This window comes from Chanodichthys erythropterus, chromosome 20, assembly GCF_024489055.1.
Source record: "Chanodichthys erythropterus isolate Z2021 chromosome 20, ASM2448905v1, whole genome shotgun sequence".
NCBI lineage: Eukaryota > Metazoa > Chordata > Actinopteri > Cypriniformes > Xenocyprididae > Chanodichthys > Chanodichthys erythropterus.
Window position 1 is genome coordinate 4745782 of NC_090240.1, and position 27394 is coordinate 4773175.

Below are 27394 nucleotides of genomic sequence, written 5' to 3' on the forward strand. Positions count from 1 at the left end.
GATAAATTATGGACATAATGTTTTTATTATATTATAATGTCAGTTAACATGATATAATGTTTAATAGTTCTTTAATGTACATCCAGAAATGCTGTGATAATGTGGATTTGTTGCCTTATAAGGAACTTATAGCTATGGTAAGCTAATGTATAGTCAGGTTCATTCTGTCATATAAATAATTAAATGAATAATATTTTTTATTTTGATCTTTTGAATAAACCCAGTTTATTGAAATATGAATTTATTTCTTAATGAGTTAACATATTTGACGTTTTGTATTACTACTATGTTTGAATGTGAAAATAATTTTTTTTTAGACTTTTGATACTCGAGTCTTTTTTTATTTTTATTTGGGACCAAGTTTTGAGACAGCAGCGACCACAGCACTGTTGCCATAGCTGCAGTTTGGAAGCATGCTGAAACAGGCACATGTCCCAGCGGCAGAGAGCGGAGCTTTAGTAGGGATTAGACACAAAACAACACTGTCCAGGTGAACGACGGAACACGTGAAACATGGCTGCTGTCCACGGCAGAATTGGGACATGGCAGGAAATGCAACACGAAGACAACTGTGATAAGGGATCAAAACCAGCATAAAGACGATCAGTTCGATATAGACTGAAAACTGTTCGCACGAAAAGCTCAGCAAACACACAATGTAAAAGACGCAATTGTGCAGATGTCATAAGCTTGATTTGACCCTTAAAAACGTTTGTCAGTGTCTAATATAGTTGTTGTATTAATTTAATATTTTAACTTTGAATAAAGTAGTTTATAAAGTTTATTTATACCAAAGTGTCTGAAAACTCGATTCTGATTGGCTGGAAGGTGTGCAATAAACCCGATTAATGCACAGGTAGTTCCAGTCAGTTTAATCACCGTCCTATATTAATGCTATTTTCTTTGAAACACACAAAAGGGCTTTTCACACTTGAAAAAGTTAACCCTGGGTCATTCTAAACCCTGGTAAACGAAATCCTGGGTTATTCACATTTCACACAGTTCATACTATAACCAGGTTTAACAGCTGATTCATAAGCTAGCCTACTATTTCACACTGCACATACCTAAACTGAGGGATAAAGTCCTTATCTGCATAGTTGCGGTATCAGTGTCACTGACTGGACAAACGCAGCACGTGACCTGTTTACATAAAGGCTCTAGCATTGCGGGTCCTCATATTACACATTGCTGGAAAAAAATAGTAGGCTAAATCGTGCACAAGATACTAATTCGTATATTTACTAAAATGTGCGCACGATTTACTATTTCTTTCCCTCGATTTATAAATCATGCGCATGATTTATAAATCGAGGGAAAGAAATAGTAAATCGTGTGCACGTTTTAGTAAATCGAGGGAACGAATTAGTAAATCGTGCGCACGATTTAGAAAATCGAGGGAACGAAATAGTAAATCGTGCGCACGATTAAATTTTTTTCTTGCGTGTCATGTGCGGGGCTCTGTATTTTCCATTGCCGTTTGACATTTTTCCTACCATACGCAGAAACTGTTTATACATCGCACGGTGTTTCCGTGACTTCCCAAAGCGCATGAATATACGGCACACCATTGGCTGTCGGTTTCCAAGCGTGTAGTTGTAACATTCTAATAAGGGGCCGTTCACACAGAACGCGTTTTTCTATTCCAATGCGCTACTTTCCCATTGTTTTTCTATGTAAACACGCGCTTGACGGACGTGCATGACCGTTACGCTCGCGTCTCGCGTCTTTTGCAGCGCCTCACACATGAGCGCCGCATTTTTAAGACGCCGTGTCAAGTTAAAAGAATTTCAACTTTTACACGCAGCGCCGCTCATCAATGTCAGTTCCAAAACAGTGGACCAATCAGAAGAACTTGGAGGCGGGGCAAGCGTTGCGAGTTGGCATGACAACTGTTTTATATAATGGCAACATGGCGGAGGAGGCGCTCATTATTATCTTATTTTCGTTTTTTCCATGTCAAAACTTGTATCTGTAAATTCTGCAGATTGCCAATTTCTATTATTTCTGTTATTGTTGTCTCGTTTTTAGACGCAAAGACGCGTTATGTGTGAACGCCCCTAACACAGCATCGTTTCACACTGTACAAGTTTGGCGTACAAAAGCAGTGCTAACCCCGGGTAAAAAGCGGTGCTAACCCCACATCTAAATTACAAGTGTGAAATTTTCCTTTACCCGGGGTTAAAAGCGATGTTTAGAACGACGATAACGCGGGGTTAAGCGCAGTGTGAAATTCCTTAGAGAGACGCGTAGGTCACGTGCGCACAGAAACATTCAGGAGCACAGGAACTTATCAATGCTGCCGCGCGACTTTTATTAATAAAATAGTTCGCCACTGAATCACTACATTATATTTCTCAGCAACGACGGGGGTAAAATCGGTTTTGAAGTACTAATTGAACTCACAGCTTCGTTGTTAGTAGAGAGAACTGAACAGATACAACACAGGTAGTTCAGACACGCATCTCTCTCTCTCTCAAATTCAAATTCAAAATTGCTTTATTGGCATGACTGTAAATCATAGAATATTGCCAAAGCATACATACAACAATAATAAAAAACTGTATAAAGAACTCTGTATAATAGAAGAAAATAATATCAAATATTATAATGCTATCAAATATTACAACATAATTTAAACTTAAATTAACAGTGTAACACAGAACATTTAGTACCACAGTGGTTAAACAAATATATACACACGTAATGTAGGGAATACACTGAGGTCAAACACACACATTACACACATTCACCTGCTGTCTCTCAGGCTGTGGCACATCCACACGTATCTCGCAGCCAGTGCTGCTGTCGGTCCCTCTCCTAATATTATCTTTATTTGCTCTACTTCACTCATGGCTGTAAAGTTATTTATCACGTTACTAAATTTGGTGAAGTAGAGATCTCTAATAGGAGTGTATTTTTGACAGTGAAGGAGGAAGTGCGTCTCTCTCTCTCTCTCTCTCTCTCTCTCTCTCTCTCTCTCTCTCTCTCTCTCGATAATGAATTAAAATAAATGCAATAATTCACTTTTTTAAAATAAATGTAATCTTACGCACTACTTTATCTCTGTGTCTGATTCCGCTTCATGTCGGGCGGTTCTTTGCCTCCACGTGCATTAGAATTGTTTTAATGCACATATTATCCCTTACATGTTGCCACCACATGACGCACATTTTGTTAACTGACAAAATATTTTGATTATATAGTGAAAAAATAATAATAATAAGAAGAAGAAAGATTCATATATTTTCTGTTATTCGTGTTATTCATATCCTAAATATTCTTTAGTGTTATCATTTCACTAGGCCTATATAAAAATATAATTTATTCTATATAGAGTTCCTAAACATTTGCTGCATGACAATCTTTTAATTTTAATATATATATATATATATATATATATATATATATATATATATATATATATATATATATATATATATATATATGGGGATATTTTCATGAATGTGTTTATATCAGATATCAGTCATTCATAGCTTAGAAATTACAGATCTTGATATTATAGATCTTGATATTCACATTAATCATAAAAGGAGATTATAAACTGGTATTTATGTGAAATTTGCTGAAATTATTTCCAGTATCAAATTGTTAAGATACAATTATTCATAAATGCAGTCAAGTCATGTTGGTACATGAATGGGGTCACCTGAAACCAAATGCAAGATGTTTTTCTAATTAGCAATTCCACCGAACACTTGTTGTTACATCAGGAGATGTTGGAGCGGGGCCGTGCGTGGCCATCCTCCCTGGTGTCACGTTGATTTGTGGAGGATCAACCTGAAGATCCTCCCTCCCTGCACAGCCAGATAAGAGGCACACGCAACATTTGGGATTAGTGTGAGTCTAAAAGCAAGCGAGGAACTCTGATTTAATCAAAATTTGGGTGAAAGGAGGACTTTTTTTTTACCCTTATTATATGAAGGATTCTCAACAGCATTGATCAGAACATTAGCCAGAGTAACATTTTATGCTGGTTCTGGAGTTTTTGGACAGGTGCTGGATGAAGATGAGGATGTTGTTTTTTTGCACTCTGCTTTTCCTGATGGGAGGAGATGTTCTCCTGGCCTGCTCTCTGAAGAACTACACGCTGTTCGTGGAGAGACACGAGTGCGGTCACTGCATGGCCGTCAACACCACCATGTGCAGCGGAATGTGCTTCACGCAGGTAAGAGCCTTAAAGTTTACCACGCAAATTCATGGAGATAAAAGAAAGAAAACCGACCAAATCAATCCCAGAGGTTTCATGACGAAGGATGTTTTCTGTTTCATTTTGTGTGAGGCATTTATGAAAATGAAGAGCTCTTAAGTGAAGTCTCAGAATATTAAGAAATCATTATTATATTGAATTTAATATTGAATATATTAAAAGTATTGACTCATAAACAACTATTATCTTATTCAAAGAATATATTATAAGAACATAGTTCTGTCTACACTGTAAAAAATGATTTTAACAGTAAAAGACTGTAAAAATGCTGCAGTGAAAAACTGTCAATTGGCTTACAGAAAGTTTCAGTACCATATAGGGTGAATAACTGTAATAGATCTAATGGTACATTTAATGTAATTTTACGGTAAAATACCGTTAAATTCACAGATTTTGGAAGAGAAAAATAACAATTCATTGTAAAATTTACAGTGAAAAACCGTAAATTGACATTCCCACAATTCCCTGCGTGACACTTCACATTTGATATATTTTCGTTGAAATAACTCTGTTTCTTCTTAGTTTTTCTCATTTTTTTTTTGCAATCAGTTATGTACATTAGGGTTTTATGTTACATCTAATGTTGTTAAATTATTGTTTATTGCATTTTTAAAATTTAATGCATGTTACCATGATGGTGTTTAGTGTGTGTGTGAATGACACTGTGTGCACCTTCTATATATTAGTATTGTCCTCCTCAGCTTGTGGAAAATCTGTTTGTGATGAACTCTGATTCATCATGTGACTCTTATCACCACTGTGTTTGGTGTCAGTGTATTATAAAGGTTCAAAACAGATATTAGTACTTGATTAGGTTGGTAAATTAACATTATATCAGTTAATGAAATATGTTATTTTACCGTAAATTTAACAGATTTTTTTTTTTTTACGTTGCTACTGTATTTTTTACGTTAAAGTTCTGGCAACCACAGCTGCCGTGTTTTTACCGTAAATTTTACTGGGATTGTTTTTTACAGTGTAGTATATGCTTTTTGTGTATGCTGTGTGTGTGTAAGAGAGATAAAATAGATATATATAGAGAGAGTAAGTGAAACAAGAAATAAGACAATATTATTCATAAATGACTTGTTTTGGGGTCATAACACACACGGCATATGGCCTACATTATGTGAAATGCCAATAATAAGAACAATTGTCTCTTATTAGCCTGTTATATTTTTAAATGTTGCTTGTAAATCAAACCAGGCCTCCCGAATTTCATTTTGACCCTGAGAAATATAAAAGCATACCATATAAAATATACGGGCCAGAATCAAACTCTCAGCAGACTACAAATAACATGTGAATCAATGTAATAATAATGGGTCACACTTTAGATTACTAACTATTAACTACGACTTTTGCCTCAAATTACTGCTTATTAATAGTTAGTAAGGTTGTTAAGTTTAGGTTTTGGGTAGGATTATGGGATGTAGAATATGGTCATGCAGAATAAGACATTAATATGTGCTAATAAACATAAGATTTTAAATAAAGTGTTACCTAATATATTCTTTATTGTGTATGTGACAGGACACAAACGTGAGAGGATTTGTGGGCAAGCGTTTCCTGATTCAGAGAGGATGCATGCATCTTTCTGTGGTCTATCTTTCTGCCAGGATGCCTGGCTGTCCTGTCCACATTGACCCACTATTCTTTTACCCGGTGGCACACCGGTGCCGCTGCACGAAATGCAACACTGTCAAGAACGAGTGTGTCTATAAGCCAAGTCACATTCCCAGGAATTGCTCCGATCACCTGCATGCAGTCTGAGAATAAAGAACGAGGACCTTTCCTCCTCACAATAAGATTTTTTTTTTTCTGATAACCTTTATTTTCTAATGTTCTGAGTATTCTGTTTGAATTCAGGTATAAACAAAACGGCTGGTTTTAAAACAATGCTATATATATAGTGTCTAGATGAATAAATGAATATTGCAGGTGACAGAAAGTCTTTGTTCTGGTTCTTCTGCCTGTATCTTTTTCACTATAAATTTCTGCATTAACCTCTCAAGTCTCATTTACTGTAAATCATAATATCATTCACTACTTTTTTTTTTTTTTTTTTTTTTTTTTTTTTTTTAACAACCAAAGGCTTCCTTTTTACTTGGCATCGAAAAACACCATCAGAGCAGCAAAATACATATTTCACAAAAATTATTAAAATTCTCCACAATAATGATAAAACATTGATCCATGAGAACAATTTAAAAATTGCTAGATTACTTTTTACGTTATATCAGAAGGGCTCATGGAATATATTAACTTATTAATTGCACAGCTTATCAACTACATTATGTTTACATGTGTGTCAGAAAAAAATCTGCAAAAATGTATTTTAAAACTGTTACGGATTGCTAACAATGAAATCAAAGTATATAAATAAGGGTTGCGAAAACTGAAAAATAAACAAATGATAAAATTTGGTTGAAAATTGCAAGCAAATTTGTAATTTGTGTGATTTTTGTTTTCAATATCCGTATCACTTTTGGCAGTCAACTTTTATTCAATAGGCTATTACTATAAAATAGAAAAGATGATATATATAAAAAAAATGTATGGTCATAACATAATATGAAACATATCAATTGAAGTTTATTTTCAGTTAAGAGTTTTTCCAGTGACACCAACAAGAAAATTATATTCATTAACACATTATACTATCCTTTTTTTTTTTTTTTGTCATTTTTGCACATATTTATTTATATTTATATTCATCTAGAGTTGGTAAACATCCTTTTTCTTTTTTTAGTCTTTTGTTGTGCCACATTAAAAATTCTTTGTTGAATTCATTGAAAAATCCTCTGTGAAGCGAAAAAAGCGACTGATAACCAGAGGACCATGCAAGGAAAACGTTCTATTGTCGTTTTTGGAATAGCGTTCAACACAATATATTATAAAATTAAACTAATATTATAATTTGGTTAAAGTTAATATGATACTTCAGTCAACATTTATGAAAGTAAAAAATAAGTTTAAATTATATTTTCATATATAAAATAATTTTTAAATTATCTTGCGTGCACTAGCCTAAATTGTATGTATTTTTTTTAGTCTCATTTTACCCACAACTAGACAAAACCTAAAAATGGCACAAGCACAAAACAAATGTGTATCTCCATTGTACGTTAAAAGATATTGTACCATGGAGGGCAATGATATATAATTTACATTCATTATTTTGTTGACGCTTTCACCTATAGCGACTCAAGGAATGTTTATTACAGCTGCAGCTATAATTAGATTAAGTGAGGTTAAGGGTCTTGAAATTGGTTGATAAAGGACACAGTGATATTTGATTCTTGGAAAGAACCTTTACATATTTCAATCTACAGTCTATCAATGGTCAACCAGTCAGTAACCTTCTATTGAGATCTGTACTATTAATATTTATATATTATATACTATTTATGCACCATTTATAAAGTTACCTGTTGCTGGTTCAAGTATTTTATATTTACTGTTCCTTTAACAACTTAACTGAAACAAAAATGCTACCATTGTGAAAAAGAAGTGCACTTTAGCATACTTTTATAAAGTGTACTTATTACGCAAATAATATAACATAATTCACTTAAGTGTGAATTAAATGTAATGTTTTCGAAAACAAATGCAAATGTATTATAGTTTAAATTTATATTAAATGCAATTAGTTGAACTTATAAGTGATTTTTGACCCACTTAAGTGGGACTTTCATATGTACTTTCATAATTACTTATGCTGTCTTCGAAATGTGGTTAAAGTGTTCTTCTGAATGTACTGACAAGCAATTAATGTGAACTAAAATACACTTTAATCAAATAATAGTGTAAATGAAACTAGCATTAAAGACATTTGTAATGAAATTATTGTAAATTAAATTAAATTGTATTTCAAAAAAAGTGTATTTTATTTAAACGCACTACAATGTATTTTTAGTAAGTACACTTTAAACAACTTGACTAGTCATATATAGTCTTCTAACTATAAATCAAATCTAAACACAGATTTTTACCTGGTTGAAATCAACACAAATTCAAAATTGAAATCTAGATTTATTGACAGACCAATGTCCAAAACAAATACACAAACAAAAACCTTTTTGTTGATGCACAAGAAAAACCCAAGAAACACTTGGATTACAACACAACTGCATTTGGAAAGAGTCTGGAGGACAATGAACGAGGCTTACATGCACACTAACTTTCTCGCTCACAGTACAGTACTTCCCCTCTCTCTCTCTCTAAGAAAGATTGCCCATTGTTCATGTTGGCTAATACATTAACCAATGTTACCAAATTATTGTAAAGTGTTACCAAACTTTGTGATTTATTAGCTCTCAAAACTTCACCAGCACAAACATTAAACAGGACCAAAAGGGAGTTCAACAAACAAAACATTTTAGCACAAACTCTTCTTACAAACATGAGATAAGTGTATGTTTACTATGTCAAACTGAAGAACTCCAAAGGAGCAAGAAAACCAGAAGTGCTTGTCATTGAAGACAATTGTTATAAAGCAGAGAGATCCAGTCCATTATTAGAATTGACTAAAATGAATGAAAAACAATAGATATGCAGTCCAAGTTTATATACATCTGAAAAACGTTAACAATTTTAGCAATAAGTGGAATCATAAAAAATGCATGTTGTTTTTTATTTAGCACTGCCCTGATTAAGCAATTTCACATATCCGATGTTTGCATATACTCCACAAGACAAAATTATAGCTGAATTAAAAAAGTGAATCCATTCAAAAATGTGCCTACACTTGGTTCTTAATACTGTGTGTCGGTACCCAGATGATTGTTTATTTTGTGGACTCATTTACAGCTACTAAACAAAAGTGAAAGCATTCACTGCTCAGGGTGGCAATGCAATGCATCAGGAGTCCGGAGGTGTAAACTTTATAATAGTGGTGTAAGAGTCCATCAGTTTAACCCGGTGTGAAAAGATGCATCTCAAAATCATACAGTCAGTGTGAAAAGTATGCAGAAGATGCTGGAAAAGCAAAGACTGTGAAGGACCTGGAGGATTTATCTGAAGAACAGAGGACAGTTAAACTGCTCAGGATGAACAAAGGACTCATCACAAAACAAGTATCCAGGTAATGACACACAGTATTAAGAATCAAATGTATGTAAACTTTTGAACTGGGACACCTGTTCATTTTTTTTTTAATTAAGCTTTTATTAAAAAAAAAAAATAATAATAATCAACATTTTGCAGATTCGCAGTACTTTTGAACACCAACTGTGTTACCTAAGTGATGATTTACCTCAATCATCAGGGCAAAATCGAAATAGAAAGCTGGGAGAAGTTCCTTCACATTTTCCACAAACACCAGGATTCCCTCTATCAAATCGTCTTCACTGACACTTTACTATGTTTCAGTAAAACTTAATTAGATAATATAACAATAAGGGTCCAGTTCTCACTATTAACTAGTTGCTTATTATCATGCATATTACTCGGATATTGGCTGTTTGTTAGTACTTATAAAGTACATATTAATGCCTTATTCTGCATGACCATATTATACATCCCTTAATCTTACCCAAAACCTAAACTTAACAACCTTACTAACTATTAACAAGCACTAATTAGGAGTTTATTGAGGCAAAAGTTGTAATTAACTACCTATACCCTAAACTAAAGTGAGACTAATTAAACATTATTACAAAGTGCATTTTTTTAAAAGCGTACTTAAGTGTGTTAGGAAATATAGTCAAGAAAGTGTACTCTCTTTAAGTACACTTAAGTGGCCTTTATTTTTAAATATATTAAATTGTCTGCAAGTAAAATTTTTAAAAAGTATACTTTTAAGACTTTTAAGAAGTACAATTAAGCACACTTATTTTTCACAAGGGTATCTCTCAATGCTTTAAGATGAGACAACAACACTGGAAAAAAATGATGTATAAACAAATTTCACTCAGAAACTGTCACAGTCACCAGCTCAGTCACCCTCAACACTACACTTCCCAGAATCCCTCCTGCTCACCACCTGCACGCTCTCCTCAATCACCTGCACCTGCAATCCGCCACCCTCGTTATCACTCATCAGCACTTCCTATATCAGCAGTCACCATCCTCACCACAGTGGTCTGGTCTTGTTTATACTAATGGACACTTATCTGAACACCTACCTGATCTACTTACCTGTTACCACCAACGTCCTGTTTCTTCTGTCACCAGTCTTCAGTCATCTGTCTCCATCTGCCAGCTCATCAAAGATTTGTTCTGCAACACAAGATCTCTGTTATCATCCTAAGTCATCCTCAAACATTCTGACTGCAGTTATACTGACCATTAACTCAGTCCTGCTATTGATTCCGGTTTCTGCAAATAAATACCAATGATTCACTACTTATCTGTGTTGTCTCCTTCTGTGTTATGACAGAAACTGCACATTGAATCAAATGTGAAATTGAGGCCCAAAAAAAAAAAAAAAAAAAAAATCATCTGAACTATTAAAAATGAATTTGATGTAAATCAATTTTACATAATTTGAAGTGAAAATACAAAAATAAATCCTGCCATATTAACATTTTTATGTTATTGTTCTTCGTGTAACTAGCACTTCTTATAAATTGTTCAATAAAATTAAAAACAAAGAATTTGTACTATGGAAGTTTTCTGATAGTGAAGGAAATATTAAAAAAAAAAAAAAAAAAACTATTTGGAGTCATTCAGGTATGGACATGTAAGAGCATGTTTTGGAAGAAATCCAACATTCTTAATTCCCCCCAAATGTACTCACCTAAAATCCTTAAATATGTATGCAAGTGTGTGTGCAGTAGTGTAAGTGTCTGTTTGCATGCTTACTGTAAGAAGATCCTGCTTCTCTGATTGGCTGTGCAGTCAGTCCTAGTGGAGACACACAGTGAGGGAGTGAACGCCAGTGTTGCCCGAAGCTCCTGGGAGGGGTTGCTGTATATAACCCCTCTCTGCTGCTTTGCACAGTGACTGCTCCTCTGTCTACCTCAGTCCTCAGATCACAAACCTCTCACCATGTCTCAACAACCAATCAGGTATGGAAACAGAACCACTGTATGTTGTGTACTGTATTCAGTAAAAACACTTTTGGTGCTGCAGTGTTCATGTAATTAGTCTGAACCTGTTGATTTTAACTCTTATATACAAGTGTCAACCTGTCATTGCCTCTTTTGTCATTTATCTTTACCTTCGAAGCGGTGCCTTGAGTTTGTACAAATGTGAAATGGAAGAATGGGTTAGGACTGATTGAAAGCGCTAGGAATACAATGACTATATTTTTGGTGGGTATTGATTCATTTATTTGCTTTTTTCTATTCCTCGCAAGCCTCCCTGCCAAGCTCATCAATGGTGGAGTTGCTGGACTGGTGGGCGTTACCTGTGTGTTTCCCATAGATCTTGCCAAGACAAGACTCCAGAACCAAAGAGGAAGTCAACGGGTCTACAAAAATATGTATGTTTGCATTCCACATTTGTAATATTTAGTTTATTTTAATTCATTTAGGAACTTTGTTTTGTCTATTCTAATCCACTTTCAAAACTTGACACCGAACACTTATTGCAAGTTAACTGAAGCCTAAACAAAGAAAGCAGTTTCTTTGAAAGAGAGTTCCTGGGAGAAAGTGAGATAATTACCTGTTATGGAGGCCCGAAAACTAGTTTTTCTTTTTCAGAACACAATGTATGAGTGAAAAAGGTGCGGCTTATTCAGGCTTCATTGTATTGATTTAGAATGCTGATATAGCTCAGTAGACAACAATAACATATTCTTATTATTGTGCTTAGGATGGACTGTCTGATAAAGACTGTTCGATCTGAGGGATACTTTGGAATGTACAGAGGTAAGTAGTTTTAAATTGATAGAATTTTTAAAAGAAAAAACACACGACCTTCATCTTTTCCTAAAATCTTAAGCCCCTAGAGACATCTTCATAAAGCAATATAATTTGCATGTCAGCACTTTATACCATTAACTGGAGCGAGGCACTGATCCAAAATGATTGAAATGGACTGAAATGGGTGTTGGTCTGGGCAGCTGTGTTTATATACCTTTAACTGTGACTTACTTTTAGATATTTGATATAGTTTGCAAAGTTCTATACATTCGCAAACAAAATATTTTATAAAGGATCCAAAGCAGGAATTTCCCCCACAAAACTTAAAACAACAAAATTAAAGTATCTTTGTAGTGGTAAATATTTGAGATGGATGGAATGATAAGTTTTCTTCCTACAGGTGCAGCAGTCAACCTGACACTGGTGACTCCTGAAAAGGCCATCAAACTGGCCGCCAATGATTTCTTCCGTCAGCGACTCAGTAGGGGAGAGTATGTTCCCTCTGCTTCTATCAAAAAATTGTGCTGTGCTCAAGAATAGTTACATGAAAAGAGGGTGAATGATACACACCTGTGTTTCAGACTCAAGCTGAGCGTGTTTCAGGAAATGCTGGCTGGTTGTGGGGCAGGGATGTGTCAGGTTATTGTAACAACCCCCATGGAAATGCTCAAGATCCAACTTCAGGATGCAGGACGACTTGGTGAGTCATAAATACTGACCCAGGTTCACCTTCTATCATGATGAATCTAGTTTCAATGCCCTTAATGTTTATGATGTAAACAATCATCACATCTGAGGATATGTCTTTCTTGTACCCAACACACTTTTCTTGTTTCCCCAACACACTTTGTATGAATTAGAAGACTTGTAAGGTTTTTTTTTGGGAAGAAAGATATTTGACAGGCTGTATTTTTCACATCCAGTGGCTCAGCAGAGGCACATGCTCCACACTGTGAAACTTGGAACGGCCAGTCCAGTCCTGAACTGCTCGTACAGTGTGGGTCCTGTGTCTTCAACCAGGAAAGTGTCAGCCATTCAGATTACCCAGGAACTGCTCCGCACAAAGGGCATCCAGGGACTTTACAAAGGACTAGGTGCAACCCTCATGAGGTAAGACTCCATCCTGTAATGTAAATGATGAGGCAATGCATCCTATTGCTTAAACTGTGGTAGGGGCAAACAGAATATGAACAAATCTAATACCACAGGCCTAAATAAGAGGTACCACTAGCCTAAATATCACAATCAAATATTGGTGTAAGTTGGGGTGTCCAATCCTGCTCCTAGCTCCTTTCCTACTGAGTTTAGCTCTAACACATCTACCTGGAAGATTCTAGTGATCCTGAAGTCCTTGATTAGCCAGTTGAGGTGTGTTTAATTAGGGCTGGAGCTAAACTTTGTCCAATCCTCCAAAAGCAGGATTGGACACCCATGGTTAAGTTGGACTTGCCCCTGGAGCAACATACTTGTTTATCCTAGAACATTGCCATCAAACAAATGTATTATAGAGTCAGGTTATGGCAGAGTGAGGACACGTTCAGACTGTCAGCAAAAACATTTTTTGCATTTCCAGATTTTATCCAGATGGGTTTTTGGAAGTCTGGACAGCAAAAAAAAAAAAAAAAAAAAGACCCACATGAAATCAGATTTTTTTCACATCTGATTCCAACCATGTATGGAGGTGGTTTGAAATGCGATTCCAATCAGATTTTTACAGATGCATCTCAGTCTAGGCGCTCTGGCTGCTCAAATTGGTTTCAAATTGTCTTTTGCATCACTCTTAACATGACAGACAACAATAACGTCGAAACATGAAAATGTCAGAAGTATTTAAAATGGTATGTCCAAAGAGGAGTTCTGCACTGCGACTCGACAGGGCACTAATTTGGAGAGCGAGATGATGCACATCCTTTTTGAAAGCCTTATCCCAAATGTGGGTACGCCTTCATCGTTACCCAAGCAACCCATGTAGGTTATGTCTGGACACACAAATCTTATTTGATCACTAGCAATTAATAGTGCAGACAGTCTGCCTGAAAAGATCTGATTTGCCTGCAGTCTGAACATAGCCTTAGAGCCTTCAACAACTTTCTTAGTAGCCTGTCATTGCTCTCAAATTTTAGGGGTTGGTTGGGGTTAGGGCTGTAATTGTTTGGTATGTTAAAGACGCTGATCCACGAACGTCCAACAAGTTATCTCTCTAAAACAGACCTTGGGTCTTCTTCTTACAGGGATATCCCCTTCTCTGTGATTTACTTTCCACTGTTTGCCCACATCAACCAGCTGGGCAAGACATCTGAGGAAGACGACGTGCCTTTTTACTGGTCTTTTATTTCGGGCTGTGTGGCTGGATGTACAGCGGCTGTGGCAGTCAGTCCTTGTGATGGTGAGTGTTCAAGATTGGCTGAACAACATGTATTTGAATAGATGTTAGTGTATGTGCAAAGAATAAGGCTGTTCCATCTCTATCCAGTGGTGAAAACCCGGCTGCAGTCACTCAATAAAAGTGCCAATGAAGACACCTATAATGGCGTGTTAGACTGCATCAGGTATAGTATCCAGTAACTTGGATAACGGACATTCTGGGAAAGGGAAATAGTAACCACTTTTGGTTCCTCTTCCGTTGTATTAATGATAATGCTGCTCTTTCTTCCTACAGAAAGATAATGCGTAAAGAAGGGCCAACTGCTTTTCTGAAGGGTGCCGGCTGCAGGGCGCTAGTCATTGCTCCGCTCTTTGGAATTGCTCAAGTGGTTTACTTTATCGGTGTTGGAGAGTTCCTCTTAGGACAAACCCCATTCAACCTTTACTCTGTCTAAACATCTTCACACTATGAAACCACCTGAATTAAACTTTAAAGACCAACGCAGCTACGATGCGACTAAATATTTGAGAACAAACCAACCTGGTTGAATTTGTAATAATTTATATGAGATGGTAAAATTGTTCAAATCTGGGTCATACAAAAACATTCAACCAAAACCTACTTCACCATGACTGTAACCTGGAAGGTTATATATGATCCAAGTTAAAGGACATCCCACGATTTCGCCACCTTGTGCAAAATATTATGTCTTGCCATGAGTGTGTGTTGAAACAAATGTTTTTTGGAGAAGACTGATAGTGTCTTTACATGCTACCTTTAGCATATTCAAATGGCTTATTGAAGAAGCTATATCATTGAACATGATTGGGTTTCTTTTTCTTTTGGAAATGTATGGTCAGAGACAGTCAGATTTATCCTCAGTGAGGGATGATTTGAAAGCATACAGTCATGATTCATGCACTCAATGAGCCAGACAATCTTGTAATGTCTGTTTTTTCTATACACATGTCCTCCATTATCAGTTCCTTCCTACCTGTCTTGTGATGTTTGTATATGCACAATATTATGCAGGCGCTGCTGATTACTGTGGACATTAGTATAGAGACATATCTATGAAGACATTGTTATACAATATACATGACTCTAAAGAGACACACAGAGACAGGATGTTTGATTCCTGCTGAAGTGAGGAAAAGGTTTTACATTAACAGAATTAAAAGACATTCTGTTCAACCTAACCTTATTAAATTGTCATACTTAGAGCTTTAAACATGTCTGACACGTCCTGAACCTTTCCAAGTAGTTCAAATGTTCAGAAATCGGTGATTGGAGTGGGATTCACATATTGAAATGTACCAAATAGAAGAAATATGGAACTGAACAGTGGTTTGACACTAGGACCATGACAAACTAAACTCAATGTTAATTCCACAGTGTTCCTGATTTTGCAGTTAGTATGTGCAAATACATTTTTTATACAAAATACAAAAAGTTTCTTGAAGGTTTTAAGCTGTTTTTAAATGTGGAATGCCACAAAATTGTTTGGCATGTTTGGCTAATCTATTTGCTACTAACACTGGTAATTAATTTACAAACTGTTGAACACAATAACACAATACATCAACCAACCATTTTTAAGGTGTAGTAAAGTACGTGATATTTCAATTTTGAAATACTTCCAACTATATTTTTTTTATCAAAATGATTGATCTGCTTTATAAGATGGTGTTAAGAGATGTGAAAGACAATAAAAAACTAACTCAGAACAGGTGATAATTTGTAAAAACAAGAAAAAAAACATGCAATTAATTAGTTGTGAAATAGTAGTAAACAAGCCTTTAAAAAACTGTATCCTTAAATCTTCGCAGTATTGAAATATAACACTTATTTATTTTTAGCCCATAAAAGAATAAAGTTTTTGTACAGTAGCCTATGTATTAGATATGTGTTCTTCAGTGAAAATGACAAGTTAAAGATTCAAATAGCATGTGTCGCAGTAGTGTAAAGAAAACTCACAAATATACAAACATCTAAAGTTCTTGGCAGGTGTTAACTAAGAACACATCTGTGTTGGTGAAAAGTGCACACTGTGCACTGCAGCTGAAACTTTAGCCTGTGTGATTCTGTCCAAGAGCTTACTGCATAGTATTCACTTGCAGCTGACGTGCAGTTCATGTCAGAAAGACAAGGCAAAGTCTTGACTGTGTGTACATGATAAACTGTAGTTAGCAGTGTAATTTACTATAAAATTGGTTTTATTTTATAACTTCTGTATTTAAAGACACATTTTTTTATTTATTTAAAAGTTAATCTTAATAATTAACCAGCATTTGTGTTTGACTCTGGAGCTCATGTGGCAAGAAATATACCTAGTAACACAAAATCATTAAAAAATGTATACATTTCAGAGCTTTGCCTAGTTTAGGCACTTTTAAATCATTTTAAAATGTTAATTTTTCTGTTTATATATTTCTATATTTTATATTTTTTACATAAACATTTTCATATCAAAATCATTTGTATTTTTTATGTCAACATTTTGTCAGAGATTACAATTCAATGAGATATTGGCAAACTTGGTGTGACTAAATAATGTGTAAAACTATTATATTGAAGCATTACTTTTCACCTTATGACTGCAAGCCAGTGCCAAATTCAGACGGTTCTGATAAGATGGTATGTCTTATCAGCAACATGTCGCTGGTGATATGAAAATCTGAAAAAAACACAAGACTCAGAAACCTCAAACAAGTTTATTTGTTCTCGTGCTGCAATGTTCCTGAGAAACCCGAATGCTATTTTGAACTTATTTTTTCTATTTTTTGAATTCTAGAAAATAAATTAAACACACAAATTATGAACACTAACATCAAAACATTTTCAGTGTTGTGTTTACAGTACAAAAAAAAAAAAAAAAAAAAAAAAAAAATCTCTACATCGTTTACACAAATTGTAAGAATGACACACCAAAAATAGTTTACAACAGAGCCTCTACTTGAAGCTACACGCTCCATACTAGTTGTATTACAGTCTGAACAACCACAAATGTGCTGGAGAACAGATCTACATCAACATCGAATGTGAACGGAACACTTGTTTCATGTGTTACTCTCTGTTAGCATCGACTACGACGTATCCTAATCGCTACTCTAATGCCACTTCAACTTGAGGAACTTCAGCAGTGATGCACCAGCAGAAATATATCTGACCAACCAATGGCTGTCCCATTATAAATAACAAAAAAGAGAGATTTTATCCCTTTTCCAATCCTTTCATGAAAAAAGTGTTAATATTAAGTTGTCTTTTCAGATAAATTAAAAAAGGCACCTTAATATTCAAATGCAACAAAATTATGAAGCAAAAGTTACTGTACACTGGCTAAAGCTGCCTTCTATACACATCAACCACACAATACAGATCTTCATGATCGCTACAACTACAATAAGAACCTATGAAACTCACAGATATGTACACAGAAATGTAAGTCTGTTTAAGTTCGGTTATATGGAAATTGCGGTTCGTTACAATTTGTTGATACTTCAGTGTTCATTCCAAAATTTTGAATTTGATCATTTAAAGTTGAAGGGTAGTTGAAAATATATATATTGTTCAAAATCAAAATTTTAGGGTAAAAATGTATGGGTTCAAAAGTGTGAAACGTTATTGGAAATCCAGGAAACAAAATCTAATTAAAACCTCAAAATACGACATATGGTGCAGATGTACCTTGAGTGACCTGAGTTCGTGCCTTGGCTCGAGGTCCTTTCCTGATCCTGTTTCCCTCTCTCATTACTTCCTGTCTCAACTTCACGGTCCTATTTGATAACTGGCAAAATCACAAAAAAAAAAAAAAAAAAAACGGACTAATTATATAAATGAATGTGTGATATTGTAGAAAGGAATCTACATCGTCAATCTCATATTAATATGAGGTCACTGAATGCATGTCTGATTTATTCATGCATTTTATATAAATGCATGGTGAAAAAAAATGTTTAAAATAGTTTTAGATGTAGCATGTCACAATTAAGGACACTGCTTAGACTACAGATGGTGAATGAATCAAACAAATGATTCAAATGCTTTTCATGATCTGCTTCGTTTTCACAGAACAGATGTTTGGATGCAACCACAGACAGACGGTAGAAGGCACAAGATAGTATCAGCCTTGATTCTTTACTTATAGCTACATGCACAAAATAACCAGGCAACTCCACAACATAAGATCCACATAAATGAGTAGATTTGGCTCCACTGAACACCATGCTGTACCGTCATCAGTGGGGGCTGCAGCTGTTGCATAACAGAAACCCAATCATCTCACCAGTGTTAGCATGAGTTCAAAAGCATGAAAGCAGAGCTGGAAATGTGTGTTAGTGTGTTTTGAACATGGAGAAATTCCGAAGCAAGACTTAAGAAGGCTTACTGAACGATATGGTCTTCAATAATACAAGGATTCCTCTAAAGATCTACATCATGTGAGTTTAGAGTTCTGTGTGCATCCTTCATAAATTTGCGTTTGCAATCTCTTGATGACAAAGAAGACTACTTTCTTTGTGTACTAACATAAAGTGAAAGGCATCTGTGGGTCTTATCGCCGTTCCCACCCGGCCGTGGGATTGCCACAGAACCCCTGGCATCACATTACACAATATTTTTATCTGACATGTGAAGCCACACAGCAACAGCCAAGAATAGCATAAAAACACAAATCAGTGTGCACTAAAACTGAAGTCAATATCTAAATTATATTAACACAATTTAAAGAAATAATGGAAAGGCATCTTGTTTTTGACGCATTTGGAAAATCCAGCTCGGCACCTAACCAGTAGGCATTAAATAATGACAATCCGGCAATCTGAAACAGTTAAAACAACCAGGCTGGAATAAGTTTCGGGAGGTGTACACGATTATGAACATGGAGTTTGTTTTCAGCTCCTGAGATTACAGGGTGGCAGAAGAACACCTTGAACTTGGTTGGAATGTTATTGTTGTATATGCAAGTCCAGTGAAGGTTAAGTGTCAAAGGAGAAAGGTCATTTCAGGGCGAGGAAGACAGTGTTAGATCATCTCCCTGCTGTTCCGGATTGCACAGCATAGGACCATACTGAAGATCATGCCAATAATCTGTAAAAAGAGAAGATGTTACACATATACAAAGATGACATGAAATTTAAATTGATTTAAATTAAGATTTGCTTTCTTAATAATTAGCCCTCATATTACTCTATACAGTAGGTGCACATTATTCTAAATGAATCACACAAATTTGGCTGAGAAATTAACCCCAAAAGATAAAGTCATTATTGTGTTAAATGAGAAAAGCATCAAACAGACATTACAAAAAATAGCTTCAAGAAAGAAATATTTAATTTAATTCAACATAGAATTTATTACATTTAGGCTACAACGGCAATGTTTTTTTTTTTTTTTCCTAAGCTGCATCAGAATTAGTATTTAGATATATTTAGAGACCAAAAGAGTTTGGTTACCAACATTCTTCATAATTATCTTATTTTATGTTCTGCAAAAAGAAAGAAAGTCATACAGGTTTGAAACAACATGAGAATGAGTAAATGTAAATAAACAGAATTTTCATTTTTGGGCAAACTATCCCCAAAATGTGAAATTATTAATGTTATTTTTATTTAATGAAGTGATACTCTAAATAAGAAAATAAAACTGCCAGTAGGTGGTAGTAAATGTCTATACGAGTAAGTCATTGAGTCATTCAATTATCAATTCGTTCAAATGGCTGATTCATTCAGAATTAAGTAAATGGCTCTCTTTATGAATGGGCCATTGAATCATTAGTTCATTGAATCATTGAATCAATCACTCGATTGATTCCCTCAAAATGTGGATTCAATCAGATACTAAACACTGCTGTGTGTTTCTTGGAGATGCACAAAAGTTCTGCTGTGGCTTTCTAAGTAATATTTTGTTGTCAAAATTAAGACAATAACAAATCATAATATAACACAAAAATATAACACAATATTAACTTCTTATTTGTTGAACTGTTGTGTTTTTGTCACAAAGATGAAGAAGATGAAGGTAAGGGATCCAACACGAAATATCTTTAATGACAAAATAAACTCAAAATAATAATAATAATTTAATAGGCCCTGCCGGGCCGTTACGCCACTGTGAAGGGCTAAATGGCATGGTATCAAAGTGATTAACTGTTTTATCCAAATCCACATGCATGGACCGTTGCCTACTGCAATGTCCGAGAGTGTCTCCTGTCTCATGGTGTTTTTCATGTTTGTTTTCAGTTGACAAGCAAGAAAAAAATTCTTTCATATGATGCAATGTTCATCGGCAAATGCAAATGTCATAAGTTGACTACATTTATTGACATATGGGAATTTACCATGACTCCTGCGATTCCAATTCCCACATAACCCACGATGAAGAGCTTACTGTTGAAAAACTCTTCAATGGCCACATGACATGTCTGCAGACAGTGAAACAGATTTATAATATGTATCTTAATACCATATCCTTCTACACCAGTGGTTTCCAAACTTTTTCTGCCAGGCCCCCCTTTTTGTGAATATATTATTTTCAAGTGCCAAAGTGCTGGAGTACGTCAGAAATAGAACAAGGCATCAGTTTGCTGTCAGGGATTTTTGTCTTGTCATGTCACATCCAGTGTAGACAGACTCACTGATTATAATGGGTTCTATTTGCTTTGTTCTATTTGACGCATAGCTTGTGCCATGTGTAGACATGTTGTTTTGGTAGTTGTGATGTTTGAAGTAGATTTATTGTCTGCTTTACATTTACCTAGCACTGGCAGTCCTTTCATAAACTTATCCATGCTTAGTGCAGAACCATTAATCATTCATTTATATTTTTGCAGGGAAGGAGCCATACGATTAATACGTTGTGTTCAATTATTTACTATGTGGCAAGTAGCCACATAATAAGAGGGATAATTTCGTAGTGGGGTCTTGTACCATCTCTTGTACCACAACATCATATAATACGTCCCTGTGGACTGTACACTATCCCTTAGCCTTGTCGAGCCCCCCTTTATATTACTCCATGCCCCCCAGTTTGGGAACCACTGTTCTACACAATTCAGTTTCAATGCATGTTGAACAGGCATCACACTAACTGAAGTGTTTACAATTTTAAATTCTACACATACTGGTATTTACCAAACAAATTTTTCTACTTATTGCATAAATAACAATTAATTTAGGACCAGATATCCTTACCTTATTTGAACTGATGTCTTGACACAAAGTGGACTTCGTAGAAGGTGGGCCACAGCAGTTCAACTGTAGATGTGAAGAGTTACAAAATTTTCTTAGACAAATATACAACCATTATATTATATTTAGTATATCAGTGGTGTTAGTGTGTACTAAAACTAAAACTTTTTAGAACCGATAATTGAAATGAAGCTGAAAAAATGCAGTAAAATAAATATTAGATGAAATACTAATTAAAAATATTAATAAATACTGTATATAATAATAATAATACAAAAATAGCAGTTATTTATATTTCAACTTATGACTCTAAACAAGCATATGACATTACTAAATAAGTGTTGTATTCAATAAATATTGGTTCCCTTTTGAGGGAACTCGACACTGATGTTATGGGAACACCTTTGGTGTGCGCCGGTGTCTCAAGCACATGTAAAAATATGCCAATCATTGGCCAGCATGAATATAAATACACATCATCAGCTTTTTTGACTTCAGGAAGTGTTCTGTGTCTTGTGATTCTTATTTATTGTTGTCTTTCAATCAACGATTATAAGATGGAAGCAAACAAACATACATTTAGGAAGTGTTAGGAAGAGAAAACCATGCACACGATCTATGTGTGTTTTGTTTAGGAGCACATGTGGTAAGCTCTTGAGGGAGCTGGGTGTGTTCACTGTGATCATTTCCCAGAAAAGAAGATCCTCTCCTGTCTGGCTCTTTTTAAGGGGCAGTGTGAAGACTCAGATTGTGTGGATCACAGATGAAGGTTGCGGAGGTATTTGAGATAGGTTCTTCCCTTTCTCAGATTTCCCCAGCTATCTCTGAGGCTCTCAAATTTGATTCGGAAGCCCACACTGCAGCCTCTTCCGATCCGGTTGAGAGCATGATGTTGCCCAGATCTAATGTTGCATCTACCGCCTTCTCCCATAGCCCCAGGTTTGAGGAGTTGTTGGAGGTTATTACCCATGCCACGGCTATACTCTGTCTAGACTGGTCGGTGAAGAAGCAGGAGGTTGTTCAGGGCAGACTAGATGAAATATTCCCACTGGGTCATCAACACTCACCCCCATGCAAGCCTTCCGTTTCTCCCTGATGTCCACAATGAATTGGTGAGACCATGAGAGAAACAGTATTTGTCTTGTGTAGTCACTAGTTCACCATTGAATTATTCAAATGTGTAAGAGCTATGCAAGCACGGATATGTGAGGATGGCCCAGGTAGAAGAGGCATTTGGAAGCTACCTCTTCCCTGGTGCCGCATCTTCACTGAATGCTCTGTTTTGCCATCCAAGCTGTGTCAAACCATGTTGCAGCTGGTAGGCAAGGTCTATGCAGCTCTGCACACCATGGTGGTGTTGCATGTTTACTAGGCCTACCTTCTGAAGGACCTGGATCAGGGTGAGGGACTGAGACCGGAGGCAATCCTGGAACTCCACAGGGCCACAGACCTGGCCCTTCATGCAACAAAGCATACGGCCTGTGCCATCGACCGATCTATGGCTGCTAAGTTTGCCACGGAGCAACATCTGTGGCTGAACTTTGTTGAGGATTAAGGAGAAAACTTTTCTCCTTGGTGCCCCTAATGCCAGTCTCTTCGGTAATAGTGGTCGAGAGATGAAAGTTCAGTCTGCAGTGTTCCAGAGATTCATCCCTTGCTTCATCCATGGTTGATCATCCCCTGTAGCTCCCTCAGACCAACAGCCAGGAACCAGTTCCTGGCGTAAGGGTCAGAAGGTGAGCGTGGCAGTCTGTGCTCCCCCTCCAAGGAGTTGGGGATCAAGTCAGTGCACATTTTGGCTAGTAGGTCTCTTCAAAGTCAGGGTGTTGGAGCACAAAATGTTTTTGGAGTGGGTTTTTCTTGAGCCTCCAGTAGAGCAAAAAAATGATAAGAGAAGAGAGCAAAATAGCTCACTCAATGCGAGCTCAAGCTGGTGTGGACCTTCCATGAGATCAATCTTGAGCAGACATTTTACTAGTAGGAGTCAAGTGGCAGATGAACAGACAGGTTGGTGCCGTATTAAATGTGATCTGTAGTTTATTGCCCCCTTCAGCTTAGAAAGTGTGGAGACAAGAAATAGTCATGGACTACGACTGGCTTCAATCCATCCCTTCGTACTCCACGAGGACACCCACTGAAATGGACGATGTTGCCGGCTCACGCACCTGGTCAGAATTTCCATCAGGCTCAGGCTCTGGGGTGATGATTGGCTCAGGCATTGGCTCTGGCGCTGACATCGCAGAAGCCTCTGTCTCTATATCTGTGGTGGGCTCAGGCATCCTATCCTTGGGGGGCTTGGATGGGCTCCAGATCCGGAGTGGGGCTGGCATTGGCCTTGTCCGCGACGCTGATGGTACAGATCCCTTATTTGCCAGAACCTACTTCATGAAAGCAGCAAAATTTCCCCAAGGACCGTTCACAGGCATGCGTGCGTTAGACCGCTCGTTGAGGCTTGTTTGGAAAAATACACAGAGTGAGCAGTCGAGATAGTGGGTGAGGGATGTCAGATCTAAAATGTCCCTCATGTGGTCCTCGAGGGAGCGATCTCCTTGCTCCAACAACAGCAGGCATACTGTATGTAAACCTTGTTATTTCATGTCACAAATCTTGTCTAGGTCTAGTGTTCTGCTACAGTGAGCAACACTAAATCTCTTACAGATGGTCACTCATTAAGGGCCTTGGGAACTGGGAAAGTCAATCCTGGACTTGGATCCCTGGGTTTCTATATGCTTGAGTGCAGGCAATTTTCAGTATGGCGCAGCAGGTATTAACATTCCCATAGTGGCATCGAGTTCCCTTGAAAGGGAACACCTTGGGGTTATGTATGTAACCTGGTTCCCTGTGAAGGGAACGAGATGCTGCATTGCGTTGCCATACTTCAGGCATGCCTGTGCATCTTCCTTGATGATGTCTATCACAGTCTTTATAGTCATGCCGGCACGCTGAGTGACATCACATGACTGCCTTGGAAAATGATTGGTGTGTTTTTATATGTGCTACTGGCGCACGCCAAAGGCATTCCCATAGCCACAGCAATGATGCAGCATCTCAATCATTCGGTTTACATATGTAACACCAAGACGTTATCTCTATTGGGCAATTTATACTTATATTTATTCTTCCTGATTAAATCAACAGAGAGACAAAAAAATATAATAAAAGTGTAAACTCACAATGATGTGGTAGGACTGGACAGTTGTATTATTGTCGTTGTTTCCAGCTGCTTCGTCATAGAAATGTTTTATATCCTCAATGATCTAAATGACGAATTAAAACAATGTGTCAGAAAGGTCAGACTAATATCATTCCAAATGAACTCTGAATCAACATGCCTCACATCATTTTCAGTTTTGTAGTACCTTATCTTTGTTAAAGAACCCAAACACTCCTGCTGCAACTTCTGCTCCAAAGATGACCAGAAGACAGGCGAAAAACTGCCATGCAAGATAGACACAGCACACAGCACCTGGGTTACTTCTACTTTATATTCCGTGTTTTATTAAAGATTCTAGTTGTTTCTTCTTTTTATTCTTTTCTCAAATTGAAATGTTTCAAACAAAACAACAGCACAAGCATCAGTATGATAGCAATGTATTTGATGAATTATGTCATGTTTTGTGGTATTAATTGATTTGTCTCAATCTAAAACATTCTCTCCTGTTTGAAAAGATTAAAAAATTAGTACACTACAATTTTATCAAGAAGATTATCAAGAAGTTGACAACCTTTTAAGCTTACTGACTTGAGAAATATTGTTTTGTTAAACCCAAAACAGAAGAATGAATACTATCTCACTCACCAATCCCAGTAGGCACTGAGACTCCCTCACGGCACCACAGCAGCCGAAGAAGCCCACCAGCATCACCAGACCCCCGGCCGCAATGAGGATATAAACCCCTGCGCAGGACACAAGAATAAAGCAACAGTCAACATATCACATATTGAAATATTAGCAATAATGCAGATTTCAAATTGTGAACTTCCAGCCGAGCAACTGCCACTGATGTGAACACTAAGGAATAAATTTCTCCAGGTATTAGACCTCTGTCTTGACAATTAGTTTCAGCAGGATGTAATATAACCCTACCACCAGCAGAGGGAAGCACAAGCATTATGTGAATCTTTTTATGAGATGACAGCATGTTTTTGAGAACAGCGAGACCGCACACAACATTTAAAGATGATGTCATTAGCTTTCACTCCAGCCTCTTCCATCAACTTATTATCCTCATTAGAGCAAAATAGAAAGAGGCAAGGGGTGCATGAATAATCTAGAGACATAAGCTCTTTAGTTCATGAGGAGTTCTTCCTGAGCTGTTGTAATTATGCCACAGGAGACCTGGGATAGGTGGGAAGTCTGGAAATGTGATCTGAGATAGAGATAGAGAGAGAGAGAGAGAGAGAGAGGGATATTGCATCCCTTTATCTAGCATTATTATTTAGGATTTAAAAATATAATAGAAAATGTTGAATAATTATTGCAGTGCTGTCAAAGTCACGCTGTAGTGTGTATGATATTCCTCAAACATTCAGGTCAGGGTATTAAATGTTTCAAAATGTAGGGTTTTCTAAATTTTAGAGAAGTCGTCTGCTCACCAAGGCTGCATTTATTTAATCAAGCATACAGCAAAACAGTAATATTGTGAAATATAACTTCAATTTAAAATACTGTTTTCTATTTGAATATATATTTTAAAATGTAATTTTTTCCTGTGATCAAAGCTGAATATTCAGAATCATTACTCCAGTCTTCAGTGTCACATGATCCTTCAGAAATCATTCTAATATGCTGATTTGGTGCTAAAGAAAGCTCACTTATGTGTAAACCATGATATTCTTTCAGGATTCTTTGATAAATAAAAAGTTAAAAAGAACAGCATTTATTTGAAATAGAAATTTTAGGTAACATTGTAAATGTAAATATAGAACCACACAAGAAAAGGAAAAAAAGAAGAAGAAGAAAAACACTTTGCATTTTCCCAGAACATATACTTCCTCTGAGCTGAGAGTGTTACTTAATCACGTTCAAAAGTCTCTCACCCGTAATTCAACGAAACAAAAGGAGAGCAAATTACAGATTAAACTAAAATAAAGTGTGACAGAAAGAGTGAACACAACCTTTATCTTGCACCTTGACTAAAAACAATCTTGTCACACGCTGGTAATATTTACACTGTTGCCACAGTAGCTGTGAAGAAGACAATCCTTTGTCATTGCTGACTCAATAATCTAAAGTCATGTAAAACGTGTGCGTGTGTGTGTGTGTGCATGTGTAAACAGAGAAGACTAAGCCTGAACTGGTCACTGTCAGCATTGTCAGATGGTTTATTCCAAGCGATTAAGGTTTGGCAGGTTAGCATGGTCCAGTTAACCCCTGCTGCTAGATGCTGAAACGACATCATTCTGGAAGCAAAAAGTATCTTTCTTCATTGATGGCCATTACAAATTATTTAACTATTCTGACAAAATTTAATTAAAGTAACATGTATACTACAACAGTACAATGCAAATATTCATTTTACTTAAAGGGTTAGTTCACCCAAAAATGAAATTTCTGTCATCCCAAACCCACAAGACTTTTGTTCATCTTCAGAACACAAATTAAGATATTTTTGATGAAATCCAAGGGTATCTGAACCACACATAGGCAGTGAGAACATCATTGCACCTTTTGAGGGCCAGAAAGGTATTAAAGACATTGTTAAAATAGTCGATGTGACTACAGTGGTTCAACCTTAATGTTAGGAAACGATGCGAATACTCTCTGTGCGCAAAAAATGAAACAAAAATAACGACTTTA

The 27394-nt window shown here is 36.3% G+C and overlaps 3 protein-coding genes across 6 annotated transcripts in view; 2 read left to right on the forward strand and 1 right to left on the reverse strand.

The window, feature by feature from the left end:
• The first annotated feature begins 3482 nt into the window (after nt 1-3482).
• Nucleotides 3483-6110, forward strand: LOC137009572 (thyrotropin subunit beta). Its single transcript, XM_067371901.1, has 2 exons — nt 3483-4189; nt 5765-6110. Exons 1-2 carry the CDS (start codon nt 3992-3994, stop codon nt 6002-6004), a joined length of 438 nt encoding a protein of 145 aa, XP_067228002.1. The 5' UTR covers nt 3483-3991; the 3' UTR covers nt 6005-6110.
• Nucleotides 6111-11122: 5012 nt separating this feature from the next.
• Nucleotides 11123-16770, forward strand: slc25a55b (solute carrier family 25 member 55b). Its single transcript, XM_067371894.1, has 9 exons — nt 11123-11244; nt 11535-11660; nt 11993-12048; nt 12443-12533; nt 12624-12742; nt 12966-13152; nt 14274-14428; nt 14516-14591; nt 14702-16770. The coding sequence occupies exons 1-9, from the start codon at nt 11225-11227 to the stop codon at nt 14859-14861; spliced, it is 990 nt and encodes a 329-aa protein (XP_067227995.1). The 5' UTR covers nt 11123-11224; the 3' UTR covers nt 14862-16770.
• A 499-nt stretch (nt 16771-17269) lies between these two features.
• tspan2b (tetraspanin 2b) overlaps nt 17270-27394 on the reverse strand; it is a 30218-nt gene continuing 20093 nt past the window's right edge. Inside the window, exons 3-9 of one of the 4 annotated variants that reach the window (XM_067371899.1) lie at nt 25394-25491; nt 24954-25028; nt 24768-24851; nt 21598-21660; nt 20745-20828; nt 19861-19892; nt 17270-19495 (exon numbers count right to left, since the gene is read on the reverse strand). In XM_067371899.1, coding sequence (XP_067228000.1) covers nt 19881-19892; nt 20745-20828; nt 21598-21660; nt 24768-24851; nt 24954-25028; nt 25394-25491 — 416 coding nt within the window. In that variant the 3' untranslated portion in view covers nt 17270-19495; nt 19861-19880. Of the gene's footprint in view, nt 20829-21597; nt 21661-24767; nt 24852-24953; nt 25029-25393; nt 25492-27394 lie in introns of all 4 variants that reach the window. The other 3 variants (XR_010892928.1, XM_067371896.1, XM_067371898.1) reach the window with 3 other exon arrangements.